The sequence below is a fragment of the Brienomyrus brachyistius genome, unplaced genomic scaffold (genome assembly GCF_023856365.1).
Source record: "Brienomyrus brachyistius isolate T26 unplaced genomic scaffold, BBRACH_0.4 scaffold71, whole genome shotgun sequence".
Classification (NCBI taxonomy): Eukaryota; Metazoa; Chordata; class Actinopteri; order Osteoglossiformes; family Mormyridae; genus Brienomyrus; species Brienomyrus brachyistius.
Genome location: NW_026042346.1, coordinates 1,079,912 through 1,107,466, shown reverse-complemented (window position 1 = coordinate 1,107,466; position 27,555 = coordinate 1,079,912). Strand labels below are relative to the sequence as shown.

The 27,555-nt window shown below is 46.8% G+C and overlaps 2 protein-coding genes across 13 annotated transcripts; both read left to right on the top strand.

Annotated features, from left to right (window-relative positions):
* Positions 1 to 1,625: 1,625 nt before the first annotated feature.
* Positions 1,626 to 14,444, top strand: LOC125726399 (uncharacterized). Of its 9 annotated transcripts, none has more exons than XM_049002734.1 (4): positions 2,479 to 3,414; positions 7,363 to 7,400; positions 7,675 to 7,901; positions 10,498 to 14,444. In XM_049002734.1, the coding sequence occupies exon 4, from the start codon at positions 10,508 to 10,510 to the stop codon at positions 11,837 to 11,839; it is 1,332 nt and encodes a 443-aa protein (XP_048858691.1). In that variant the 5' UTR covers positions 2,479 to 3,414; positions 7,363 to 7,400; positions 7,675 to 7,901; positions 10,498 to 10,507; the 3' UTR covers positions 11,840 to 14,444. The 9 variants fall into 9 exon arrangements, with proteins under 9 accessions (XP_048858690.1, XP_048858689.1, XP_048858687.1 ...); XM_049002731.1 differs by having other exon boundaries at positions 7,569 to 7,901; XM_049002735.1 differs by lacking the exon at positions 7,363 to 7,400 and adding an exon at positions 3,749 to 3,907.
* Positions 14,445 to 15,940: 1,496 nt separating this feature from the next.
* On the top strand, positions 15,941 to 27,254 carry ncoa4 (nuclear receptor coactivator 4). 4 transcript variants are annotated; one of them, XM_049002713.1, is made up of 10 exons: positions 15,941 to 16,092; positions 22,311 to 22,437; positions 22,949 to 23,089; positions 23,272 to 23,360; positions 23,641 to 23,749; positions 24,089 to 24,178; positions 24,280 to 24,414; positions 24,606 to 25,541; positions 25,637 to 25,729; positions 25,833 to 27,254. In XM_049002713.1, the coding sequence occupies exons 1-10, from the start codon at positions 16,055 to 16,057 to the stop codon at positions 25,836 to 25,838; spliced, it is 1,764 nt and encodes a 587-aa protein (XP_048858670.1). In that variant the 5' UTR covers positions 15,941 to 16,054; the 3' UTR covers positions 25,839 to 27,254. The 4 variants fall into 4 exon arrangements, with proteins under 4 accessions (XP_048858670.1, XP_048858669.1, XP_048858672.1 ...); XM_049002712.1 differs by having other exon boundaries at positions 24,086 to 24,178; XM_049002715.1 differs by lacking the exon at positions 15,941 to 16,092 and adding an exon at positions 17,657 to 18,604 and having other exon boundaries at positions 24,086 to 24,178.
* The last annotated feature ends 301 nt before the right edge of the window (positions 27,255 to 27,555 follow it).

The window sequence follows — 27,555 nt, the reverse complement described above, 5'->3', positions numbered from 1 at the left end:
TGCGACTTCAACCAGCAACACGTTTGGGATAGAATGGGACGTCCGTAGCTCTCATAGTGAGACGAAGGGATGATCAAACCAGCTATGAAAAAGCTAACTGCTATGGCAGATGGAAAGCATCTATTGGAACAGATGGAGGGAAGAATCAGCAAAAGAGAGAAGGAAAGGAGAGCTGGAGCGGAGGAGAAAAGGGAGAAGTGGAAAAGAGTGTAGAGCAGTGTTTCTCAAACCAGTCCCTGGAGGAACTGAGAGCGAACGAAAACTTGGATCGTCTTGTTCCCAAGGGCTGGTTTGAGAAACACTGGTGTAGAGTATCTGAATGACACTTGAAACCCTGGTAAATCGCAACAGTATCCAGTCATTATGAGAGAGTGTACAAGTATTATGGTGTGGGGGGTGAACCCCGTGTTAGGGGTGAGCAGGGGGGTGTGAATTTTAGTAGCAGGCCACCGCAGCTTTTGTGTTTCCTTATTGGACATGACCATTGTTTGTGCAGAACCCCCAACCCCACCAAAGTGATCAACTTCTATATACAACCAGAGGTGTTTCTAAGGGGTGGCCACCCCTCCTGGCATCCCACATCAAAATAATGATTATTTAATGTTCTAAGTGGGACCATAGAAAACACGCAGTATGGTGTGGCCACCCCCATAAATATAATCCAACCAATCCAACTTTTCTGCATGTGTCACTGTATAAAGCATGTATTAAACCAGACCGTAATTATACTTTATATAAATAATAAGCTATATAATGTGCTATAGATCACTACGTATCACATAGTGATGAATTACATGCTATTAAATACTCCACACTGCACAGCTACCACTGGAAAACTGCAGCCTCTGGCAGCTGACGACTGCAGTTCGCACTGATGCGGAATCGGCTGTGTGGTGCCTGAGCATGAATGCTAACAGTTCCTCAAACTGGTGAAATAAGAAAGTGTGGCAGCTCCAAAGAGGCATCCAGAAAGTGCCACGTGGGGGGGGGGGTCACAACTTCTATGACAGAACATCGACAAAATATCAGGCGCATATCGTGACGAACTTCAATATGGCAGTCAGGTGCTTAGTGAAATGATGTTGACATAATGTTGGTATAATGTTTTTAATAAGATTAGCATCAGAATCCCCCCCAGCGACGGAAGCGGACTGCTTGGCTGTGGCCTGCACTTCGATGCAGGCAGAATGGCGGCCGTGTCCCGATAATGCGATTAGGAAACGCGAAGTGAGCGCAGAACAATGGTGGCGTGCTCCTGCCAGGCGGAGAGCGGCAGACAGGGCATCGCCCCGCCCGTGCAGATTGGCGTGGTCATTGACGGCGTTTGGGGGCGAGCTCACAGCGGGGAAGAGAGGTAGGATGGGGGCGGCTTTCAAAGGATGGCGGCCATGTCTGCATGACGAGGCAGGTAGAAAGAATGCAGGGATGGAGACTAGGAGAGGACGGGGCTCACTGTTTTACCTGGAAACACTGTGAAAATCTCCCATGTGATCAGGCAAACACATAAATATCCCACCAGGGCCTGACCTGAGATTCTGACATTGGAATGCTGCCCTCCGAATTTTGCATATCTGTGTGGGGGTGTGACCACACTGTTTCACTCAGGTGCTATAAATAGAAGATGTAAGTGTACAGTAATCATTCATGGTGATGGTTTCTCAGAACAGAGGACGAGAGAACAGGATCACTTCTCCTTGTGGGACTGATCTGTCCAGAAGTAGGGAAGTATCAGTCTTTACCAGTGCACAGGAAAAATCCCTCCTCCCTCAGGCCCCCGGATCCGGTTAGACCAGGTGTGGACAGGTCCGCGATACAAAGAAGCAAAGGTTTCCCCCCATTTTGTGCGTCGGGGAAGGTCAGGTTACACTGCTTTTGTGTCTGAGCTAAATCTCACGTTTGATTGGTGGCCTTGACCTGTAAGTCTGTCACTGAGTTCTGTCGTAACCCACTGAGGTATGAGGTTTGCGTGGCTCCTGCTGAGCTACTTAAGGAAAAACATGCAACTTTACATTTTTAAGTATTTTAAGTAATGATGGATTTCTACAGATCTGGCTTTTCATTTTGGTTAGTTTTACCAATGTATGGTCAGGTATTTTTAAAATTCCTAATGATATTTCGGGTGGTAATTTATAAGTTTCTATGTCCCCTTTAAGGTTTGCCTGTCACTGCTGATGTGTGTGCATGTTTGTGTGTGCGCGTGGGTGGAGTAGGGGTGTCTCAAGTTTGATCGAGGAGGCGTGACGAGGGTGAGGGGGGGTGGGGAGATGAAACCCGCGGCCGCTCACCTGCAGTAGGACAGATCACCTGTGAACACTGGCACATCACAGCGCTGCGGCAGAGAAGCCGGCAGTGACAGGGACTGGTCGTCCGCAGGATCGCGTGCCAGCCAGATTGGATGCCCCCTGCAAACACCACCACCATCCCCTGGCCAGAGCAGGTAAAATGACCGTCGTCCTGCTGTCATTTTCCGGTGTGACTAGGCGGGGGGACTCAGTCGTGCATAGGTCAAGCCGTGACGGGCTTCTGTCTGTGTGTGCCTGGCTTGCTCCGTGCTGGAGGCTGTCCTGAAGGTCTTCTACTTCTGTTCTGCGGATCTGTTTGCTGCCAGCTTGCACAAACACTTTCACGTACAGTGGAGTTAGACAGGCACTAACCTAGCTGGAGCACTGGGGTTCAACTAATATATTTGCTTAAATTAACCAATTACCTACCATCTGAAAAATCTTTAAACGGCTGCTCCTAGCTCCCATCCCCCCCCCAGGAGCTGGCAGACCTACATGTGCACGAGTTTAATGTGTAACGAATGGCAGCGAAATTCTTCTCTGCCCTTGTCCTCTGACCTGGCAGTGTTCTTCACTAGAGGATTATGAAAGAGCGCAGGGACAAGGGCTTCTCAGGCTCAATCTGAGCTCCGCTATCGACCTCAGCTCTCAGCTGCCGAGATACCACACGAGCCGGAGCGTGTTCCTCAAAACTCTGTCACCGCCGTGCCGGGGAAACGACAAGCTCGGTGTGGACAAGAGTGTTCGTGACTTCGCGTATGTTTACCAGAGCTTTCAAAACCGATAACAGAGAGAAGCAGTGGAGAGCTGCCATATAAAGGCGGACTTAAAGGAGGGGAAGTCAGCGTTTGCCTGTGGTGGTATCGGGGAATCCAAAGTCACACATACTCCATTGATCGCGTTCATTCCGGCCCCTCCACCGCATGAACAAAGGCTTCCCGGTTTTGAAAAACTATCCAAGAGAAAACCTGCACATCACTGATGTTTGGAAACATGTCGGCTGAAAGGTAGCAAGCGGACATTTGAAAGGTGCATCCAGCCAAAGAACGACAGGGCGTGTGGCGAATGGACCGTCAAACAACGGCCACCTAGAGGTGGTACAGCCTGGACACAGCGGACTTCTGCTGTCCTGGTGAGTTTTACCTAAGACACCGAACACACCGACCGACCAGCACCGGTGCGTTCCACTGTTCTTAAAATGGGATTAGATACCCTTAGGCGAAACAAACGGGTTACATGTTTGTATTATACAGAGTAGCTTCAGATGATCACAGACTAGACTATGACATGCGCATATACATCTGGGGGGGGGACAGTATACACAAAAATCGGCACACGAGGTCCTATAGTTCTTCAGCGGTACGGCTGCACTCTGGCTGCGCAGTCCAACACTACACCCGACGCCCATGAGCTAATCGTAACCTGAGCCGCTCCATATTCTCAGCGGGGGGTTGTTTATTTTTCAGGCTAGGCAAACCTGCCACCCGGCTACTTTTAGACTGTCCCTCCCACAGAGCTGGACAGCCAATCCGGAATGATCTGGAACAGATGCCTTTCCTGTCCAGATGTTCAGGCATTTTTAATCAGAGGTGTTCTTAGAATATTATGAACCTATCAGCCACCAGGTAGGTCTTTTATTAAAATCTCATTCTGAAGATATCCACACACGACAACAAATAAGGGAAAATCACTAAATGTCAACAGAGCATGCATCCGCAACCCATGGCAGTTCCTCCTGAAATGACACATACTGACATACAATTGGCCCACGCTTACACCCCCCCCAGTCCTGAGCTCGTTCCCTGTGGCCCACGTTTGGTCCCACGCAGCTCCATTTGGATGCATGCCTTTGTCCTGAGCCTCTTTCAGCTATTACCTCTAATTAGTCAGCTCTCCAATCAGTCTGGACTGTTGACTTCATAGACTGCAACATAGCCCTCAGCCCTGAAAGGTAGGTAACCTATTTAGACCTAGTTCTTTGTTTGCAAGTTAATTTGCTGATGGTGAAATCGGAGCTTTCCAACACTGGTGTTTTTTCGGGAATTTGCTGGACTGGAATCCACGATATAATGAGAGTAAACCAGGAGTCGGAGGTGACTGGACCGGTCACAGCAGCAGTCCTACAGTGACATGTAATCAAACACTAATTATTACTGCGAAAGAAAGGTGATAATTGGCTCTGAGCCTGTGAAATGAAAAGTGCAAAGATAGGATTCCTTTGAGGCCCACAGGCCCTGAAATAAATAAGGGACCAGAGCTTTCAAACTCACAGGGCAAACTCACAACACTCTTGGGATAATGTCTCTCCCAATATCCCCCACTCAAATGGGTCAATGCTGTAATTCACACCGTAGTGCAATACAAAACGCAAGATGTTTACCGGAATCCAAGGGCTCTGGCGTGATGCAGGCAGACTAAGGAGACGCACGGCGCGAGGCCAACATAACTCCGTCAGCTTGTTGTATTCCATGCTTTTTTTCCTTTTAGACCTCCGGTTATGGTAATAATATCTTCACAGGAGCCTGTATTTTACATTTTCAAACTCTTTCAAAAAACTCCACTTCTTAAAGCCTGTCTTTGAAGTGGAACCGTTCATAGACAAAGAGCATAGGTGTATTTCTTGGCTTGCAGTTGGATTTTTGACAGCCATGCGCCCCTTTTAATTTTGACTTAAATTACAGAGGACGACACACCAAAGGGGCTTTTAAGCAAACACAAGCTGTCATTAATTTGTCTGCTCCAGTTTAGACTTTGGCATTTGACAGACAAGTGGGGAGGGAGGGTTTATTCGTTATGCTGTCTGACCACACCCAGGTATACTACTATGGTGATGCAGCCTGGACGGTCTCCTCATTTTCCAAGTACTGTATGTGCCACTGTCTGTCATCTTTTTCAAATATATATATATATTCATTATAAAACTTTTTCTCCACTATCTATGCAACCAACCAGTATTTCCGACATTTCAAATCGAATGGTAGTCATCTCCACTGACGTGACTGAAAGGAGTGATTAAAGAACTTCAGTCCTAATGACGTGTCGATCTTTCTACACGTTTTTTTCCCGTATTCAGTACTCAGTCTCTCTGGAATTCTGCACTTTACTCCGGTTCGGTTTAATGGTAACTGTTGCATCGGTCAGACATAAGCATGCATGGGTCTCTCCCAAACCGAGAATCAGATGAGAGAGTAATTCACGAGCTCTAAGTAGCCAATTGGATTTGTCCTACTGCTGTACTTTGTGATCCTGCCTTCATGGTAATTAGCCTCCACCCCCATGAAAATGCCATTTAATTCAGTAATGCCCAGCTTCTTCTAATGGCCGGTTCTAATAAATATGAACACCAGCCGTATAGAAAGATGGAGAAAGGAACAAGGAACATGGACAGAATTTACCTTTCCTTATTGCAGTGTTTCTCACCATTTAAATTCCTTAATGAATTCCTTTGCTATTTAAATCCTAGCCTGTGACCGTGCGTAGAGATTATGGGATATTTTAATTATCACGTCGTTTGAGCTCGTTCTCAACCCCAACAGGACATACCACTGTGCCGGAGAGAATGTCACCCTGACGCACATGAAAACAGAAGTGTTGGTCAGCGGTGTACAGTCCCCCGCACCCCCACGCCTTTTCATTAGCTTCCTGTTGGCCCGTTGGCTCCCTGCCGCCTGACAGCCACTGCCCAGGCACTGCCTCTGTTTTCTCCTTGACACTCTGTTTCCTGCCTACTGCGTTTTGATTCCATCAGATTTCTTTCCCCAAGCTTCTGGTTCCTTTAATTTCCTGCCAGTGCCTGCTTCTGCCTGCGGGGGGAAATTGGGCCAAATGGCTGCAGAGGTTCATGTTCTCCCAGTGGAACCTCAGCAGGCCGTTAGTTCAGGAAAACAAATGTCATGCTTTTATCATCTCATACGAAACTAAACGTAAGGGTCAGACAATCAGCACATCACTGTTGCAGCCTGTCAATGATACTCGATGTTAGACACATTTCAACCAACCGCCTTATATGTAGAAATATGTCTTCTTGCTAATTTGATGTCAATTATTTTGAAAGAAATTGAGTCTTTTTGAGGTAATTGCAATTACATTGTTGGCTGTATTTGTATCCAAAGGTGTGTTGGATGCACATGTGATATTGAGCAATGTTTATGTAGGGTGTTTCCCTGGGGAGATGAATTAGAGAATATTGAAATGCTGGATATTTCGGTTGCAGCACTGGAAGCCCCTGTACATCGGCACAATCCGCATGAAGCTAGCCAATGGTGAAGCGTTATCATGTCTCATTATTCTGGAGGATACGCTTGACTTCAGGTTGACATGAGTGTGTGCATGAGAGTCTGTGAAATAATTAGCCTGTGCACACCACATGCATGCACACGCACACTGAGGCTGTGCTGGCCAATTCCAGTGAGAGGCTATTACGCTCTCTGAGTGACAAATCACACAGGCACTGCTGTAATACACCTCTGTGCACACACTACACTCTATTACATAAATACATAAACAAAAACGCAGAATGTAAACAGATTACATGGTCTGCTTACCCATCAGGCTCCTGCTGCATATACACAATCATTTTTGTGATTCAGGGACAGCGTGCAATGATATTTCCACTTGGAAAACAGCACGCATTTTCACTGTATATAAATATTTGTGCATTATTTTCTATGCATATAAACACACATAAACAAATAAAAAATCTGTCCGACAAGCCAGAAAGGAGAAAAAAAACACTCTAGCGTCCCGAATCTGTTATCACACATGAACCCCGCCGATAACCAGATTGCATGAAATCTGATTTATCTCCAATTGCCTGACAACCATGCGCAGAGTTGTCCCATGGCAACCTTAAAAAATGAACATTCATCAGGCTCCTATTGAGCATTGCTGTTCCCATAGCAACCAGGAGAGAAGGATGGCTGGCGTGAGAGGGAGAGGGAGAGAGCAGGAGATAAAGGGAGACAGAGTGCATGTGGGGGAGGTTGTTTTGGCCATGAACCACCACTACCCTCAATGCTTTCGTTTCATTCATGCATTTCTCTCTCTCTCTCTCTCTCTCTCTCTCTCCTTCTTCCCCCAGGTAGCCACGGCGATGACGGTGCCTGTGTGACGATCAGGGTGCCTCTTCAGCAGCTCTTCCCCTTCTGTGTCACCATCCTATCCTTGCATGTACTCCCCCCCCCCCCACTCCACTCCATCCTCCCTTCTCCTCGCACAGAGACAAATACGAACCCCCCCCCCCCCCACTCATTTTCATCCAACCCTCCCCTTGTCCCTCCCCTTCAGAAAAGACCTGGTCGGGGACTGAAGATCTGCGACAGAGGCTCTCATTTGTAATCAGATGAAAGCAGAGATAATCCTGAGGCTGACTCCATCTTGGTTGCTGCTGTAGCAGGAGGAAGAGGTGGAGACTGAGAAAAGGGGAGGGTCGATCAGGAGGTCACCTGTGGATGTGAAGGAGGAGGCGGCTTTCTGTTCCTGCTGAGGTCCGGGAGCGACGTGGGAGGTCTGCAGAGCTCCGGGGACACATGAACTCCGAACCAAGAAGAAGGAGAAATACAGTTTGAGGAGGGGGAGAGGAAGAGGAGGAAGAGGCCTGGTCTTTACTCGTCTTCTCAGGTAAGCTAGCCACGGTGTCAGGGGGTCTTATCGTTCAGTCTGAGCGCAGGGCAGGTTGGTGGGGGTTTTGCTGTGGGCCTGACTAAGATATGCCGAGTGGGAGGGAAAGACTCAGAATCTCCCCCAGGGGAAAAAAAGGTGGGCTGGTCCTGAGAGGTTTCCGTTCGGCCGCCTTCCTGTCCTGTTACGCCCAACCAGCTTAAGGATAATTTTTCCAGTGCGTGGCTGGGGCATGGGAGTGGTGGGGTTGGAGGAGGGGGGTCGCGCTTGTGGGCTGAGCGGATTCGACAGAGATGCACCTGGAAGGTGCAGGCTGACCTTTCTAAAGTCCACACTCTTGTGCTGACGGTACTTGAGGTAGCTTCATATTCCCGGGGCTGTGACATCAGCCTATCTGCTGACCTCGCTGTTCGCGTTTTTTAGGGAATACCTAAAAAAATACCTAAAGTGGTATTTTTTTGCTTTTTCTTATTCTGGTTGGTGATGGTCTTCACGTCCAAACTCTGTGATGAGCGCAGCACAGAGACACACACACAGAATACTGTTCCCTTTATGCTAAACAGCAGTAGTTCCCTGTCATCTGGATCGACCTGAGAGCTGCATTAATGACTTCTGTTTAGAAAATGTCATCAGAACAGAAGCCATTGTGTTTTTTAATTAAGTAGATTTCCTACGTGAAATGACATCCATTCATTCACAAGCCATTACAAAATCCTGCGAAGGTACCTGAATGAAGCTTTGTGTTTGGCTAATGCTCTTCATCCTACTCTGCCTTCAAAACGTCATGCGACCGGCGTCTGGGCTGAAAACGACACTGCAGGTTGTTATTAATGAGCATTTCTGGGTGAACTGAAAAGACAGACGAGCACCGTCACGCCGCGCCGCCTGACATGACAACGGCGTGGATAAACGCTCCCGCCAGTCACGGTTAGCTGGAGCCCCGCCGATCCACCAAGCGAATACCTTCTCCAGATGCGCAAGGAGTGAAAAAGTGGCCTTAGGTCTGTTATATTATGGCAGCGTTAGTTAAATGGACTGTGGGGAGTCCTGGGTGGGATGCCTTGTTCCTTTGTGCAGGTTAAATGCTCTGTGAAGCTAATATGCTGGTCAGTATCGGTCATTGTGAGGGTATCACTCATTGTATGGGTGTTGGCTGTTGAAAAGGGTAATGTGATGTTAATGGGTCGACCGTGATAACGTGGATGGGTGTTGGTTCATAGGGGAGTGGCTTTCAAACAGGGTCAACTGGTCCTAATGGTTTGGTTTGCAGATTCTGAGGGGGTCTGGCTTTCAGTCTGTTGCTATACTGGGACGGGTTTAGGCGTTTTTAAGAAAAGGTGCTATAGAAGCAGGACTGGTACGTGGGCTCGCTTTCTGCTGGAGGTACGCCAGCTCCTGAGCATGCTCAGCACTGCTGACGCGTGACACCTGCGTACGGCAAAGGCGCAGGTTCAGGGGACACTGATGTTGGCCTGAGTGAGTGCGGGGGCGCCCACATCCCTCAGCCGTGGGGGCGCCCACATCCCTCAGCCGCGGGGGTGCCCACATCCCTCAGCCGCGGGGGCGCCCACATCCCTCAGTCAAACGGCAGCATAACACCAGTAGCCGATGGATCGATATGGCCTCCTCAGAAACAACAACATCAGTGTGCTAACCTTTATACCACTGCATTTTCGAAACAGCTGAATCATGTGGATAACATTAGCCGTCTCTTTAGACGTGGACAAAAATCGCATGTTAGAAGGTTAAAATAAGGTATTGATGGACAAGTGGTTGCATCCAGAGTGTATGAAAAGCATCATTACTGCTTCCCCATGTGACTGCTGGTTACTCGCAGTCCAGCCCGATTGCAGTATCACAGTAAGTCCATTCAGGTGCCCTATGCTCTATTTCTCATGACCTCAGGCCCTCCACCTGGTAGGCCTGCTTGTGCATCACATGACCTGGCCCAAAACACAGCCCCTTGTGAGCAAATTGGGAATGTCCTACCACACGGAAGTGGCCTGTGCAAAGATGCATAGGGCTGTCAGCTGTAGTGAAATATGTACTTTTATTACTCATAACTTCCCATTAGTGTTTGGAGGTTTCATCACAAACCTCGCAGCTCATCTTCTGGGCGTGATCTCCAACCAGGCCTTCCTGACCAGCCTCATAACTGGCCTTTGATTAACAGCACATGGCAGCTCCCTCGGTTCCCAGGTTGTGTTAGTGCTGCCTGTTGACTAGTGGGGAGCCTAAATGCTCTCCTGCAGAAAACTGCCAAGCCCACGCATTCTCCGTCGATCTTACAGATCAAATTCCACTTAATCAGTGTCTTGTACATCTCTCATCCTGTGCTGCGATGTGGGGTCTGCTCATATTTCTCCAAGAAGGATCAAGGCAGCAAAGCATTTAAACTAAGACTGACTGGCAGCTGGTCTTTGTCCTGTCAGGAGCACAGCCTCGTCATGCTTTGCTGAATATAAAATGTTCTGCAACATCTTAACCATCCCTTCTGAAAGAAATCTAAACCTCAAAGGTATAAAATGGTGTGTAATATAGCACAGAAACTGAAGTTACAGGGGAAAATGAGAAATGCTTCTCTGTCTTTTCTCAGTGTCCTCCTCATGGCAGAAAGCAGGTGTCCTGCACCTGACACCCTCCCTCTGGAGGCCCTTGATGGCACCTCTCCGAAGGAGGAGCTGTGGAAGAGCACAAGCGCTTCCTCCACACACCAGAGGCCCAAGGAGAGTGGGCTGGAGCCACCGCAGGATGGCTGCCAGGGCGGGTCTTGCACCCCGGAGGTGGCAGCCCGCCGCGATGGGGCGCGGCCTCACAGCTGTGTCGGGCCACCGGGAGGTGTGGAGAACCACCGGCCCTGTGCAGATGAAGCCCGCAACCCGGCATGGAAGGAGAACCACGTGGTGTCAACATCCAACATGGACCAGAGAGGAGACCGGCTGGAGCCGGCCAAGCAGCCTGTGCAACGCAGCCACTCAGACGGTCTGCACAGCTCCAGGGAGACCCCAAGCCCCCAGGTCAGGGAGGGGGGCTTCCCCTGCCAGTGGGTGAACTACTGCAGCCGGCAGACACCGGGCTGCCCCTCGCTAGTGTGCAAGCAAGCCATGCAGCTGCAGCAGAACAACACCGTAACTGTCTGCCAGTGTGGCGGCAGCAGCCCTGCCCACCCACTCAGCAGCGTCCAGATTCGTGTGCCCAGCGCCGGGGAAATGGATGCCCCGCTTGTCAGCTGTGGGGAGGCCTGCTACGGCCCCCATGTACACGCCTGTAGCCTGGGAGACGCGTGTGCAGCCTTCTGCCACCACCTGCCCATACCCACACCTGTGCCCCTCCCACCCAGGCTGGTGGATGCCGAGCGTGGGGGTCAGAGGGCGCCGCATCACCACGTCGACAGACTTGCCTTCCCCCGGCTTGTCACCTCAGTTAGTGAGACGGGGCTGGACACCAAGAGCGTGACGTGCTGCTGCGGTGGGGACCATGTAGAGCGGGGTATGGCCCGGCCGGGGGAGGGCAGGCAGACCCGGGACACGGGCACCATGACGTCCCCCTGGGAGCTGAAGGACGTGGGCGTGCAGGTGGGTCAACCCCAGTCCACCACCCCGCCACACGTGTTTCCCGAGGTCAGTCTGGTGGAGGAGACGGAAGCCGGGGGGGCAGCAACGCAGAAGTCCCCGGTGAGGGAGGTGGCGTGGGATGCAGAAGGCATGACGTGGGAAGTGTACGGTGCCTCTGTAGACCCCGAGGAGCTGGGCCTGGCCATCCAGAAGCACCTGGAGCTGCAGATCAAGGAAACTGCGAGCCGCGCCACCCGGCTGGTCCGCCAGGACACGGCGTCATCCCAGCAGAGCGGGCGGCGCAGGAAGAGGGGCGGAGGCAGCATGATCAGCTCGCTGAGGAATCCCGCATGCTGTGCCCGCTCCAGTGCGGCAGTGGACTGAGGACGGTGTCACATGGAGGCTATGTGGATGGACAGTGGCAGCCATAAAATGCAAAAAATTATGTGGGAAGGAGAGAGGGAAGGACAGGACATCAACAGGCTGGCCCAGGCAGACACACACTGGCATCACCCCCAGACACCGCCTTCACTTCCACCAGAGAACCTGGAAATGCACTGTGCTCAGATCAGTTTGTGTCCCCGTTTGCCAGACCTGCCATCCTCCGCATTCCGGATCAGTGGGCCCGCCAAAATGCAGCATTTCCCACGCCTTCGCCCACCCAAAAGACGGGATGGGAGATGGGCTCGCGGCCGCCAGCGGGGACAGGCGGCTCGCCCACGGCCGACGCCGGAGGTGTGAGCCGTAAACAAAAAAACAAGCTGGCCAAGCAGTGACAACAAAAGCTGAGTCATTTCGCCAACTGTAGGAAGAGCAGTGGAAAAAAAACTCAGCGATGGGGATACAATGGTCAGTACTATTATCACGAGAGAAACTGAGGCCCTTTATAACTTCTGCTGAAAGTTATATACTGTAGCTGTAAATACCCCTGTGTTATAGAAGAGTTACTTCCCTTTTTCACTTGAGTGTGTGAGAATATAGCTACATCGTTATGTGATATCACTCTACCATAAATGCTTATCTTACCATCTCACGCCCATAAAAGAATGTGTATTTATTCTAGCAACACTGTGATTAAAATGATAATAATGCCCGCTACGAGCATTAAAAAACTAAAATCTGGTGATAAACTGCAAAAGCTGATCTTGACCCCTCAGTGCTGACACTCCAAGGTCATAAGGTGAATAGGAGTCAATAGCGTGTGTCACAGGGCGCCTCTTACCCGGACGAAAAGCCACATTCCGAGCTGACTCCAAGCAGGAGAAAAGAGTCGTATCGTCACGCTCCTTTGTAAAGTCACGGCTGATATACCTGCCTGCTGCCTTCCTGGGCTGCTGAAACTGGTAGCGGTGACATGTGATGGACTGGAAGAGCTGGTGTGTCATGAGCTGAGATAAGGGCACGAACAGGTCCTGTTTTAGCTGTAAGATCCTGGCCCTATGGCAGATGCATCTCGGCAGGCGAGCGCCTTCAAATCCGACAGCCAAATAGCCTAGATCCTCTTCTGCTTAAACACACAGGCCTTCACCTGAGGAGAGTCACATGCCTGCCATAACCACGAGACTGATGGCGCCCGTGTCGCTGCCAGCTACTCATTGGTCACGTTTTAGGCATCCAGTAGGAAACGCCGACCTTTGGGTCCTTCAGAGATAATGCCCATCCTGAGTTGTTCCTCTCCTCACTTCCTGTGCGGTGGGTCACTGTTTGTGGTTAAACAAAAGCCGTAGCTGAATGTGTTCGTGAGTGTTTGTGTACAGCTGCCACTGTCCATACCGTGGTTCGAAGTTCACTAACACAAAGTTAAAAATAGGGGGAAACGCTGGCACACAAACACACATACCGATAGCCACAAGTTTTCTAGGTAATATCGTTATAAGTCATAGAAGTGACGTTTCTTTTTCAGGAATGGCTCGGCTGTGCCGCTCTCGTTCCTTTTCGGTACCTGATGTTTACGCTATGTTTCGACCGTTGGTGGTTCCAGCATCAACTTCTGCCCTGAGGTTTTTAGATGTTTTTCCAGTCATGAGTTTATGCTCAGCGATGTATTAAAGCAATGAAAGACTCACTGACCCACACGTGTTTGTAAAGAACTCTGTAATGTTTGGTGTTTGCCAAATCAAAACAGTGTCTCCCCTGGAAATCACTTTGGCGCCATACTTATGTGGCCTCTGGGTACTAAATTAGGAGTTGCTCCCTTTTCCCTCAGGACTGATCCCGGAAGATTCAGGCCATGGCTTGTAGCCTTACTGGTGTGAGATCAGTACAGTTAGTTTCCCTCAGCTGGTTAACAAAACGTCTTATCTGGCATGTCCCAAACCTCCAAGGGTCTGGAATATAATACTTTAATTCCATGTCCTTTCCCTGGAGCCAATGTGAGGGAAAGTTACACCTACGAATCCATTAAGCACTAGCTGGGAGGGAATTTAGCGTGGAAGCTGCAAGCCCCTGTGTCTTCACACTGCCCCTGCACTGCACCATGCTCCCGGGAGTCACTGCGACCTTGACTAGCATGTTCGCCTATGCAGCTGACGGTAGTGGGACCAGGGAGACCATCCCATAGCATTTCAAACAGGGCTCCTAATCTCTCTGGGTATTGGCCCTCACCGAACCTCATGAGCACAAGGATGTAGTCCATGCCATTTGTCTTTTGTTCACTCATATTCATGTATATATATGTTGGTTTATATATAAAATATATATATATTTTGTTAAGACACATCTAATAGTATTCTCAGGGGGCTTCTGCGTTAAACCATCTCCCCAGCTGTATTTGTATCTCTGTATCTAAAATAAAAAAAAATCCAAAATGTTCTAGCAAATCTAAAGGGGTGATGAGTTAGCCGAATACTCTGGCTCATCTGCCTACTGTCTGTATTCTAGTGTTGTGGATCAAATTTGATTGTTGGCTATGTATTTTGGAACTGTTTTAATTGTTTAAAAATATCTATCTGAATAAAATTTACCAATAAACGCAGCAGCTGTAAACCAATTTAAATCTTTAAATCGGTTTGTATGTCAAATATTTTTATCATTATGGGTAGAAATGGTAACTCTTTCAATTCTTTCCAAGTATTGTTGCTATAACAGAAAAATGGGGTATGCGCATTAGTACAGCTTTAATAATACGATGATGACCGATCTGTTTAACTGTGTTATTAGTAATACTGATTAACAAAGAAGCCCCAGGCAACATCAGCTATACAATACAGACTGACACAGACAACACAGCCGTTGTTCCTCAAACTGAACTGTGCAAACACACTTTCGTCTATTCAAAACGGATTATTCTACCTAAAACTCATTGCGGATAAAGACTATTCAGGAATAGCTTTGCCCTGTTGCTTTGTGTCACCTGGCCAGTGGTGGGAGAAGTACTCAATTTCTCATACTCAAGTAAAAGTAAAGATACCACAACAACATGTTGCTCAAGTAAAAGTCACCTAGTGAAACAGAAAATACTTTTTAAAGGTACTTAAAGTAAAACGATAGTAGAAGTAAAAAGTTAAAATAATACGAAATATGGGAGAATTAAAGTAAAAGTTACAATAACGCGCAATACTCAAGTAAAGTAACATCCAACCTCATTATTTTATACCTGAGAATCTGACACTTTACTACAGGCTGTGCTATTTTCTGCCCCCGAGTGGTGAAACTAGCTTCTTACAACAGCGACAGCACTGATGTGTTTAGGAATGACCCCCAATATTGAAGGATCTGCCGGTAGCTCTTTCTTTGTGAAATTTTCATGTACATTATTATACAGTGATGTGCTGTCATCATTAAAATACTATCTGGTTAAAAAAAAGTGACATTACTGTATCTGCCAGAAACTGTGCGCTATATTTGCAGAAATGGAGGTCAAACACCTGAAAAACAGGTTTGCAGACGGGACGTTTACTTAAATTCGATCGTAATCTTTACATATAATAATGAAACCAAAAATGTTTACTGATGTGGAGATGTCAGTGTTCCATTAATATGTTTTAAATTCATACATTTTACAACACCCGGGCACTTGCCAAGGGAAATAGCGTGAAAACTCATAGATGGATGGATGGATGGATGGATGGATGGATGGATGGATGGATGGATACTTTTAAACATCACAAGAGATCCAAATGCTGGTTATTCTTAAATACATTTACATCAGAGAAGACCATGAAGAGGTTTAACAGACCGCACTACATCCTATAATTTTTGATGAGTCTCTCCAGATGTGAGACAAAACTGGTAAGTGACTCTCGATTGACTGACCTAAAATGTCCATCTTCGCAGACAGGTCCATGATGGTAAGTACGCAATGCATTGACTGAACAAAGTTTCGTGTGAGTTATGTTCGTTCAGTCAAACAGCAGGAGAGCTCGCGAGTTATGGCCGGCACAATAGTGACACCTACTGCTCAATATTTGAACTGGTAGGGTTGGAACGACTCTGAAATCTCGCGATATCACACACCCTCATGTTTCCATGTTAGTTTGACAACCCTGTCCCACATTCTGACATTGACGGTGTAGGAGGGAAAGTGCCAGTAACTGTCTTTCAAAAGTATTTTAATTTGTATTGTATGAATATAAAATATATATTTAGCTAGTTGTCACGATGAGTTTCAAGTCGAAGGTGCTACATAAGGGATCTAGGTAAGAGACAGACATTGAAAAAGATACTCTTTGGTATATTTAACATAAATGTCTTATATACTTAGAATCATTTGAAACGAACTTAATTATGTTAAATGTTCCAATAACTATAATGGTAATTGTTATATCCGTACTAAAAGGATAAGTACTATCTTAGAAAATTTTGGTTTTAAAAACTTGTGGCGCAAGGGGGTTCGAGACGTACGGCGTTGGCGGCACGGGCCGGCTTCCGTTTGGCTTATTCATAAATTGGAGCTTAAGTTAGTGGTAAACACCAGTGCAGATGACTACAATTAGTGATGAAGATCAGGGAAAACGCAAATTAATTGGAATTTCATTTGAACAGAAGTGTAACCTTCAGAAGGTATAGGTGTGTGTGACTGAGGAGCGGTGTGACAGCATTGTGACACCACGCCTGCTGTGCGCGGTTTATTTTTTTGGGATGCACAGTCCTAGTATAAAACATGTACAAGGTAGTGTTTCAAATGGCTGAAGTCGCTTTGGAAAAGCCCTGCGTTTCAGCACAGGTTGTGCTGCCCTCTGTGGGAGGACGCGTGCATCTCCCCTGATGATCCTTTCGGTGCTCGTCCTAGCAGTGGCTTGATTTTCCCAGCAGCTCTGTTTATCAGGAATTATTTGCTGGGTCGGGGCGGCATGGTGGTGCAGCGGTTAGCACTGTTGCCTCACACCTCTGGGACTCGGGTTCAAGTGTCCGCCGGGGTCACATGTGTGCAGAGTTTGCATGTTCTCCCCATGTCGTGTTGGGGTTTCCCCCAGGTCCTCCAGTTTCCCCCCACAGTCCAAAAAACATGCTGAGGCTGATTGGTCTTGCTAAATTGCCCATAGGAATGTGTGTGTGAGTGACTGATGTGTGAGTGTGCCCTGCGATGGGATAGGCTCCAGACCCCCCGCGACCCACTAGGATAAGCGGTTTGGAAAATGGATGGATTGATTTGCTGGGTGTGCATCTTGGGTTGAAACCCACGCAGGTTAAGGATAAGGAAACTGCTCCCGGATCTGTTGCATCTTCTGTTCCTCTCCAGAGGAACTTCTCAATCTCAATCACAGAAAGTGACCTCTGTTTGTGGGTCAAGGTATTTAGTGATGTTTGTTTTTATTAAAGCGCATTATTAGCAGAGCAGAAACAGAGGTCTTTTGTGAAAATACGGCAAAGAAATAATAAGTAGGTCCTGCAGTTGATCAGTGACTTTAATTAGTACAGTCTAACTTGGGCTGAGTACTTAGAGCATAATTAACATTAAATAGTTTGGTGGCTTTGGAGTTTTCGACAAGCAGGTGCTTCAGGTATAGCTGGGCTTGCCTTGTGTCAAAGACCATATCTGGCTGCTACACAATCCCAGCAGATCTGTCCCCCTAATACTACGTGCTATAGATACAGATTTGTTAATTAAATGCTAACTGTGAATATTGAAGTATTTTATCAGTCGTTGCTGTTGATTCAACTGGAATATGTTTGTTTTCAGTACAAAAAACACCGTACCACCAAGTAGTTTCCAATAATAATACTTTCCGCTCACCACACTTGTTGGAAAAGTGTTTGTTTCATTGTTATATTTGCGTTTTCTTGCAGTCAGTTTAATGCTTATTTTCTCCAGCATTTTGCAGTACTTTACTCAGCTGCTTGTAGGCATAACTCAGAAGTGGGCTCTTGACTTTCCGACTCCTACTTAAACAGACTTAACTCGCAACTTGCTCCTAATCGACTAAAGACTTCACTCAAACTCCTGGATATAGATTCAGGAACATTACATTTTTTTTCATAATTTAATGAGGAGATGAACATTTCTACAGTAGCAAAGACTTTTTTTTTTGATTCTGTGATCACCGACATGAATGCAAAATCATGCAAGTGCCCCAATATTTCCGAGATTTACTGCAGCCTTCTGCAGAGAACATGAACACTGCGAACAAGTGTCATGTAGAACACAGATGAACATAGTCTACATAAAAAAACAATGTGCACTTCGGAAATGAGACTGTACGTTTTATATCAATTAATTTGACTGTGCCAGAGGTTGGAATAACGGCTGCAGTCATGAATTACAGACACAAGGCCAGGGCGAGAGCTGGCAGAAGACCAGACATGGCGCTGTCCTGTGGAATTTGAAAGCGCCGTAACTTTTCTGATTCAGTTCTCATTTTCTTTTGATCTAAGGGAGAATCTGTCCCAGTCCCCAGACAATACCCCAGTCCCCAGGCTCCACTGAACGTGATTTACACAACTCTTATAGTTATTTGATTCATCTTGCTTAATCGAAAATCCCATTTCATCGATTAGCCCGCAAAAAATTTTGACACACCCCTAACACACCCTAGGCCAAATTACACATTTCTGATTGGTTTCCCCCTCCTTCACCGTTAGCTCGGTGTCCGGCTGGATGTCAGCTAAGCGTCCGCCCAACGCCAACCCATGAGCGCTTGATCACCACATATATATGTAGCCAGTAGTGACGGTGAGTTTCAAGTTGAAAGTGCTTCAGAAGAAATCTAGGTAAGAGACAAGCATTGGAAATACATAGTTAGTTGTTAGTATATTTGGCATAAATGTTTAATACTTGGATTCATTTCAAATTAACCTATTTGTGTTTAATGTTTCAGTAACTATAATAGTAGTTATATTCGTACTTAAAGGATAACTACTGTCTTAATCAGTCAGAAAATGTGATTTTAAAAACTGCGGGTGTAAGGGGGTTTGAGACGTACGGTGTGCACAAGCCGGATTCCATCTAGGATTATTCTTAAGTTAGTGGTAAACACCAGTACAAAAACCTAAAATAAGTAATGTAGATCAGGGGTAAATCCAAATAAATCAGAATTTTATTTATTGATGACCTGGGGAAAAAATAAAATAAAAAATTCAGTTGAAAATGAAATGCAAATTTGAACGCGGGTGTGACATTCGGGATGTGTGATTGAGGAGCAGTGTGACAGCATTGTGACACCACACCTGATGTGAGCAGTTGAACAAGCTTTTGGGGCCGGGCGAGACCAGGCATGGTGCAGTTCTGTAGAATTTCATAACACTGTAAGAATTACTTTGCTCGTTAGTACTCAAACCTTCCACGGATTTCTCTTACATATCAATGTTTCTGTAACCTGTGATTGTTATTTCCCTTTTTTTCTGTTAATTAACTAGTTCTCTTTCACATGGTTGGTCCAGTATTCAAGACCACCCTACAGCCCTTGTCCCCCCAGGCTTAGTCAGAGGAGAGTCGCTTTAGCGACTGTTGCTACCTACTGTTTCTGGGTAGACAAAACCATTTCCCTACCGTCACTAAAATTGTATCACCAGTGTCAAACTGAAGGATTAAATGGGATAAATGGAATAAATGTAAAAATTAAATGCAGCCTAGCCTGTAAATGTGAGAATCACCCCTTAAAACACTAAACTGCTCACCACTAAAATTTCTTGTAGAATCTCTCAGAAATACAACAGATTTATTTTTTCTCTCTCACAATCTGCACAACCTGACATGCCAGCCTGTACCGTAAACAACCTCATAGATGGCTGACGCTGATTTTATTTCTCTGTTAATGTTTAGTTGTTAGTTTATTTGAAAATGTATGAAAACATTTCTGAAAAAGCAAGTTGCATAACACGTTTTGAGCAAAGCAGTTTGCAGTCTAAAAACAACAGCAAAGCTCTAAAGGGGAAGTGCACTTGACTTTGTTTAAGGTTCCCATACTTTGTTAAAGAAAAATCAGAAGGAGATACACAGATGCAGGAAGTCGGGTCAAGAAACTAGCATTTCTACATGATGTTATTACTGGTGTCAGCAAAGTACTCACAGCACTCTGTGCCTTTTTTGTTTTATAGTTTAGTGGCTTCCACCCTTAAGCCGTACATATGGTGCGTTACTCATATAACTTTGACACTCAATTAGGGAATGTTTGCCAACATCTCTTAGAGTGGAAAAAAAATATGGTTTTCTTTAAACATATAGTGTATTATCTTAATTTTGAATTTGGGCATTGTGCTTAAATGATATTACAATTGTTTTACATTATTAACCCCCGATAAAAATGAGAAAAAGTTCTCAGAATACATATAAAGTTGGAAGCAGAGACATGGGCCCCCCATTTAGACTCCACCCTCAGAGACCTGACTACTCGACTTAGACTTGCAGTTTGTGATCCACGAACAACTCTGGCATAAAATAATTTGTACATTATATTAAAAGAGTTATATTTGGTTGTTATTCCACTTCCCATTTTAAAAGTGAAGAGCCATGCTTGTTTCTTATTGAACATCTGAGGGATTATTTCAGCTGAATAATCAACTCCTATACACGTGGCGGCCCACGTCGCTGCACGTTTGATTTCGCACTCGGCGACCTCCTCCGGGGACCCCCTCCCTTCCGGATGGCGTACGTGCGGAATGCGAGTTTGCTCGTGGCCGCCGTCACAGGCTACGGTGACGTCACAGCACGGGGGAAGGGGAGAGTTCCGCCTCTCCCCGCCCCTGGGCTCTTTGCTCGTGATGGCAGCTAGCGATTATACCGGCACTTTGAGTCCATGATAAAGAGAGGGTCGCAGCAGCCAAGAAGCACAGCACCGGCGTGCCTTATTGGACCGGGTTTATAGCACAAGAGGTACGATCGAGTATCGATTTCCAGAAACTTTAGATCCGAGTCGCTATTGCGCTGCATTGCAAGTCCCAAGTACTGGGACATCGTCCATTTCAAAGACTGGAGGTCGACAAACGTTTGGAATGCAAAACGAGATTTGAGGGCGTTTGGATACGATCACCCTTAAATTGCTTGCATGACAAGAAAACTCAGATTTGTGTTGTGTTTGATATGTTGATAAAATTATGACCATAACGGAGGATGTCCTAAAAGATTATCTTCTCATTCCAATTCGTAAGCGTTTAGTAATTTACTGCGGGCACTGACTGCACGGTTCATATTTTTTTGGAAGAGCGGCGGTTGTTGTTGTATAGCGCTTGTATTTGGCAAGGTCACATTTATTTCCTTGCAAGGCTCAGTAATATCTTTGGTGTTATTGTGTTGTGATCGGATCGTGGTTTGAGAAATGCATCGAACTGAACCTCGATAAGAAAACTACATAAATACCCAAAATCTATCCAAAAAAAACGTGTCTCAATATCTATTCCCCTTTTCCGACGGTTAGTCACGATGTAATATTTACACGATATTCTGCACGTCTCGATATTAACGTTACTCTATTTTGAAATTCTACAGATTTTGTCTTGGTGATTTTTAGCTTTTATATGGCTGGGATTGCTAATCCTAGGTACGTCCTTCTGGCTTTTAAAACTCGATTCTGCGCAGTATTCGTGTCATCCCATATAATTATTTCTTACCCGAAAGGCAGTCTATACATGAATGAATTTATAACGACAGATATCTGCAGGTCCGTACACGAAGCTTCACCCTCTGCCCTCAGTATCTGCCCTCGGTGTCTGCCTTATCTTCGGGTCTTGCTGGCGTGTGCTTGTCTGAGTGACTGGATCCCTCTGCTTGGCTGCGGGCAAAATTAAATGTCTGCCGAACAAGGGACACGTTGTACTACACAGAAGCAGGGTAACAGCTCGGTCATCCCTTGGTATTATGACGTGCAGTAACCTGACATTATCACTGTTTGGCTCGGCCCCAGGTTTTTGCGGTGGGCTATAGAAAGACTATTCATTTCTGTATTTAGAAACGTTACCACCTGGTAATTCTTTAGCCTCACGTAATACCTGTTGTATCACTCTATTGTACGGGCTTTCGTTTATGTCTGTGCTAAAAAGAGAACTTACGTTTGTAAAATCTGGAGAAAAGAAATTGAAACTGCTTTATTTGTTTGATAATGCAATCGCAGTTCTCTCCAGGATTATCGGGGAAATGGAAACTACCGGGTTTTTGTCGATGCGGAAATACATATTATATTCTATAAATATCTCAGCCACAGCATGAGGAATGTGGTTAATGTGTGCTGGGAAAAAATGGGAAATGACATTTTTTTTTATGCAAATGCCACCGCTAGTCTGGTGTAAATTACGATATTTTCTGTGTAGCGGTAATATGAGGGGAAGTGAGAATTCTAGCGTGCTTTTCACCTGTAGAAATGTACAATCTGAAGCCTTTTTGTCAAGCGAAGTCTCTGTGGACTGGAATTTGTGCTCGGAGCAACTGCTTACCTCCGGGATAATGCAAGTTCTTGACCTGAGCCATTTTGTCCACTCTGTCCAGAATGTCAACCGTGGTGGATTGTGGGAAGAATACTCTCTGGCAGTGTCTGCAGGCCCGAACGCAGCTCGAGGCAGCCATTGCTGGAGTGACTCAGGCAGAGGCACAGCTGAGAGACAACTCCAGGGAGGTGAGGATGGGGTCTGGCATCAGTCCAGGTGGTGTGATCACTTGTGGCAGTTAGAGGACTGCGGTCGGATTGACTGCGGCAGAATGACCGCTTCCAGACGAAATCTTTGTCTTAAGTTCAAGTTAATAAGCAGTGTGTGCTGTTGATGTCATGGATGACACCGCGGGTAAACATATGACAGCATGCAGAGGTGTAGCGGTAGAGTGTATAAAGAGCAGTCGCATGAGAACGCAGTCAGACTGCCTCGGTGCAGAGCAGCAGACAGCAGGAAGGTATATGCTGTCCTTCACTGAAAACTTCCCCTCTGGAAGAAATAAGCACCATTTTTAGTTCAGGCTGTCATAGATTTATGCAATGGGGAAAATTATAGTGGTTTGAATGAGTGGTGCGAACCGTGTGATTCCGTGCTCCGTGGTTTCCGTCTCTGAAGAAAAATCCCCCCCAAGCCTTGAGTCTGTAGTCTTAGCTGCATCTCTCTTCCCTGACGTCGTCTCTCTGTGTCTCTCTGAAGGTGAAAGCCCAGCTCCACAGCTGCATCAGCAGGCACCTGGAGTTCCTGCGCTCTCGTGAGGTCTGGCTCCTCGAGCAGATTGACATCGTCCAGCAGCTCAAGGAGGAATCCCTGCAGCATCAGCTACAGCAGCTCCATTGGGTAGGTTCAGCCAATGTCTTCTTTTTCATAAGAGACGACCTGGAGCTGGGTTGTATAATGGAAATGCGTTTTATTGGCTAACATGCCACATCCTGTAGCCTGAGCTACTCATATTCTCTGTTTCTGGTATCGCTCTACTTTCTGCCCTCAGCATTGAGTTGTTCTCTTACCTGTGATTTCAGGTCCTGGGTCAGTTTGATATCCTCATTCATCAGCTGGAAAATTCCAACAGCTACGACCTGGCTAATCAGATCACCAGTTGCCTGGAGAAGTAAGAGTTTCCTTGCTTGTATTTGATGGGTAGATTAGCCTTGTTTTCTATTCTGGAATTCTTGATCACTGGGGAACTCTGTAGATGCAGGAAATAAACATTCCATGAGCTGCCTTGTGTGTTCTTTTGAATTTTTATTATTATTATTATTTTTGCTTATTTGAAATATGATGCGGTAATGTGGGCTTTAAAGTCCCAGGTTCAGACCCGTTTTTACCATGTGGCTTGGCGTGTGTCGTTTGACTGGGTGAGCTGCACTCACACTGTTTGTCCTGGCCAGGCTGTCCACTGTGAACCTGAAACCGGAGGAGATCCCAGACATGAGCTTCCAGGCAGACGTCCGCCATTTGCGCCAGGCGATCACCTCGTTTGGCACCATTGCCACTCAGGTATGGGTGAGGGCCCAGCTATCCACTCTTATAAGGGCATTTGTTGCCAGGTAGCAGGATGCCGAACTACTCTGAGTGGTGAATGGGATGATGCACTGCATGTTCTCCTGCTGATGTTTCCATTTATTTATTTTTTTGGCCTTGGATGGTCACTCAACATACAAGATGTCCTTCCACAGGATTCTACTCATACTTTTGGTGCTGTTTGATACTGGCTTAGCTCCAGTGTGATGTATTCAAATATTTCTGCTGGCTTGGTAAAGGATGCATGTGGATCACGTGTTTGCTGTAGACGTTGGCTTCCCACACACTCCCTAAGTGTGTATCTCTTCTTAGCAGATGGATGTCAGCAATGGTACCCCCAAAAGCTTGAGCTCCACCAGCAGGCCTTGGCTGCACCAGGCATGCCCCATTGCTACCAAGAAACAGGTCTGTGGAGAGTCCATGTGTCATATGTCCTGTAGATCAGTGCTGACTCTCCCTCTGGAGCCATGTTGTCAGATAAGATAACAGCTTCTGCTCGTTTGCAGAGATTAGAGACCGAATGCAACTCGCCGCTTGCCGACTGGCTTCTTGGCAGCCGACCTCCATCCAGTGGTCCAGTTCGTTACCAGGCCAGTGAGAACCCACAGGACTGGCTGTATAGCACTGGCGAGAGGGTCCAGGTGAGCTGTGTGATGGAAGGCACTGTAAGTGAAGACCAGAGCCTGTCTGGAAGCTGTTGATGCTCAAGTAGTAATGAGTAAATGTAGCATGACAAAAACCAAAAAGAAAGCAGTTGTTTTAATTAAAAGTTAAACTGTTTAACTGTCAGTTCATTCAATACTTAATTCCTTTTTGTTATTGTTCCCAAAAGGTGAAGCATTCCCTCGTGCCATTTGACTTCCTCAAAGCCTGGGGCCAGTTGAAGGACCTGGAGGCTTGGCTGGTGAAGGAGGAGATTCCCACCAGAGAGCGGGCCATGAGCAATGCCAGCAGCAGCTCCACTTTCTCCATTGAGAAGATTGACGAGACTGAACTAAACTTCAGCATGGAAGAGGAAGAGCTGGAGGAGGCAGGGGAACTGAAGGAGAAAATGGCCGAGGTGGATGAGCTAAGCGATTGGCTGGTCACGCCAACCAACTGTGGTGAGAAGCGTGGGGGTCTGGAAGATGCTGAGAAGTGGAAGGAAGTTTTCAAGCCCTTTAACAGAACCTTCACTCCCAGCGACTGGCTGCTGAAAACGGACTGTAGTTCGTGCTGTTCCACACGTGTGAAGGCCTTCGAGATAGAGAACCTGGGCAAACTGAAGTGCCTGAAGCAAAGTCCCCCCTCCACCCCTGTGGCCCCTGCCACCGTCCTGGAGACCTGGCTGCTGCAGAATCCGCCAGTTCCTGTGGAGCAGGTGTGCAAGGCCAACGAGCCATGTTCTACCTTCCAGGATTGCGTGTGTGATGAGAATTGTGGCAAGGAAGCCCTCAGCACTTGGCTGCTAAAGAAGGAAGGATGCAACAAGAATCGCAAGCCGTCAGCCACCCAGCAGCAGAAAGTGGAAGCCATTCTGGAGGCCTGGCTGCACCCAAAGCATGGCGCCTCTCCCATGATGTCCTCGCTCTCCAACTGGGTGTCGCCCTTATCCTGTGGCCAAGAGAAAGCCAGTAGGGAGGAGTACTCTACTTCTGAGGCCCCGATCCACAAGGCCTGGGTGGGGAACTGGGTGCAACCCGAAAAGAAGCAGTCTCAATCAAGTACACAAAGTAGCGTGGACTCGGAGGAGGACAAGTGGTTGATGCTCAAGAGGACTCAAGTCCAAGTAAGTACAGTTTCATGGTTTTGTTTGAGCCTTGGAGTCAGCCGGCTGCACCGGAGGGCCTCAATGCATCATCTGCTGTCCTGTCCGCTTTTTAGGAGCGATATGGCCTTCCCAAAGTATGTGATCTGTTCTCCTGTATGAAGCTCGGCGGAGACAAAGACAAATGGCTGCACAAGGAACCTATACAGGTCAGAAAAGAGTCGGACACAATTTGGGAATATTTTATGCCCAGAATAGTTGATGCTGGTGTGCGGACATCCAATGTGACTGTTCTGTGTCTCTCCTCTCCAGATGTGAAACACTAGAAGATTCTTGAACCATTAGGAGTTTTCTGATTTCTGAACACGCCTTCCCTGGTCACCTCTTCAAAGTTTTCTGAGGAGACTGGGCTCCTTTCATCACCCCTGGCTTCGCTCCCTCATTTCTTATATGTCTGTGGAAATTTGGTCCGTTTCCCCTTTGGTCAGATTAGCGTGTGGAGTGGCATGGGCGCTGTGCTGTGCAAACCTGGTTGCTCTGTGACAAATCTGTAGGAACTTCTTTGAATCAAAGAGTAAAGCTCTCCTAAGCCGGTGATGGTAGGAGGGGTGGACATAACACACAATCTAAATAACCTCAATAATGGGAAGAGAGGCACTGGAGCCTACCCGTCTGAGCTTAGTGGGATTAGGCCCGTGCATCAGAAAAACATTCAGCTAATGTGGAGGTGGACACGCGCTCCAGGAGTTTAGCCTCAGAAATGTAGATTTTAATGGGATTTTATGGGATGATTTTTAAAAAAACCGCACAGTAACTTTGAATAAAGCAGACCAGTCACCATATCACACTTAACCAGAAGTCTTGGCATGCAGTGATCTTCCCCCTTTTCAATCGAATGACAACTGTTTCATTATGATATAAATTTGTGTGTGTGTGTGTATATATATACACACACACACACACACATAAATACATCTTCATGTTGAACTAAATCACTAAGTCCAGCACTATTTCTACAATTTTCCTTGATGTAACACCCAGGTGTCCAACTGCTAATGCATAATTATTACTTCTACTTAAGGTGCTTGCTGTAGTAACACAAAACATACTCTGTCTGGACCCTCACCACCAACGCAGTTTTGCTTCGCTGCATTAGGTCACTCAACCTCACCAATCGGGTAGCAGGGACTGTTTCACCTCTTTCAGTGTCCTTGCAGCGGAGAAGGACCAACTTCCTGTGGGCCGGGGAGGAGGGCGAGTGTGTGGGGCCACCCTGCCAGTTGCCATTATGCCGTCTTTATGGCGATAACGGGGCTGATGAAGTATGCACTGGGGGAGGCTGTCAAACTGGTAGTTTGTCTTTAACATGTTAGTAAGAACATCTGTGGAGCCAGTCAAGATAAGGGCCAAGATAGGGGGCTGCATGCAATAGATAAAAGGCAGAAGGAGGTGATGCAAGTCCAGTGCAGGAGATTGTAAATATGGCCAACAGGGGACTAGGGCTCCCGTGGCACCTTCATTTGCCCAAGTCATTGCCCTGTTTGACCTCATGACTCTCTGATGGACTCTGTGGATGAAACACGTTGCTGCATCACAGTGTCACCTGGATTGCTGGGGCTTTGTATCAACTGCTTTTACCATGTTATTGTACTAAAAGCAAGTCCTTACATTTCGAGTGCTTTTTCCTGCTTTGGTAACCTGTCATATTTAACTTAATAAAAATTATTAATCGATTTCCCTGCCTGTGTCCGTCTCCTTGGAGCCCTCACCTATGAAGTAGCTAAGGGTGTTTTTACGTGCTCAGTCGGAGGAGTTGGACTTTGGCAGCGTAGAGACAAGTAGCTCCTCCACATCCGCTGATGGTGCGTTTCTGCCAGGGATCTGTGTTGCTTTGTCGATAAAGCGAGAGGGAACTTCTCCACGTGACTAAGTGTTAAAAGGCTGCAGAATACACCAGTACAGCTTTCTGCCTGCCAGAAATTTAACGTGACAGTTATTCAGTGTCAGCATCCTTATCTAGTATTGGTTGCATAAA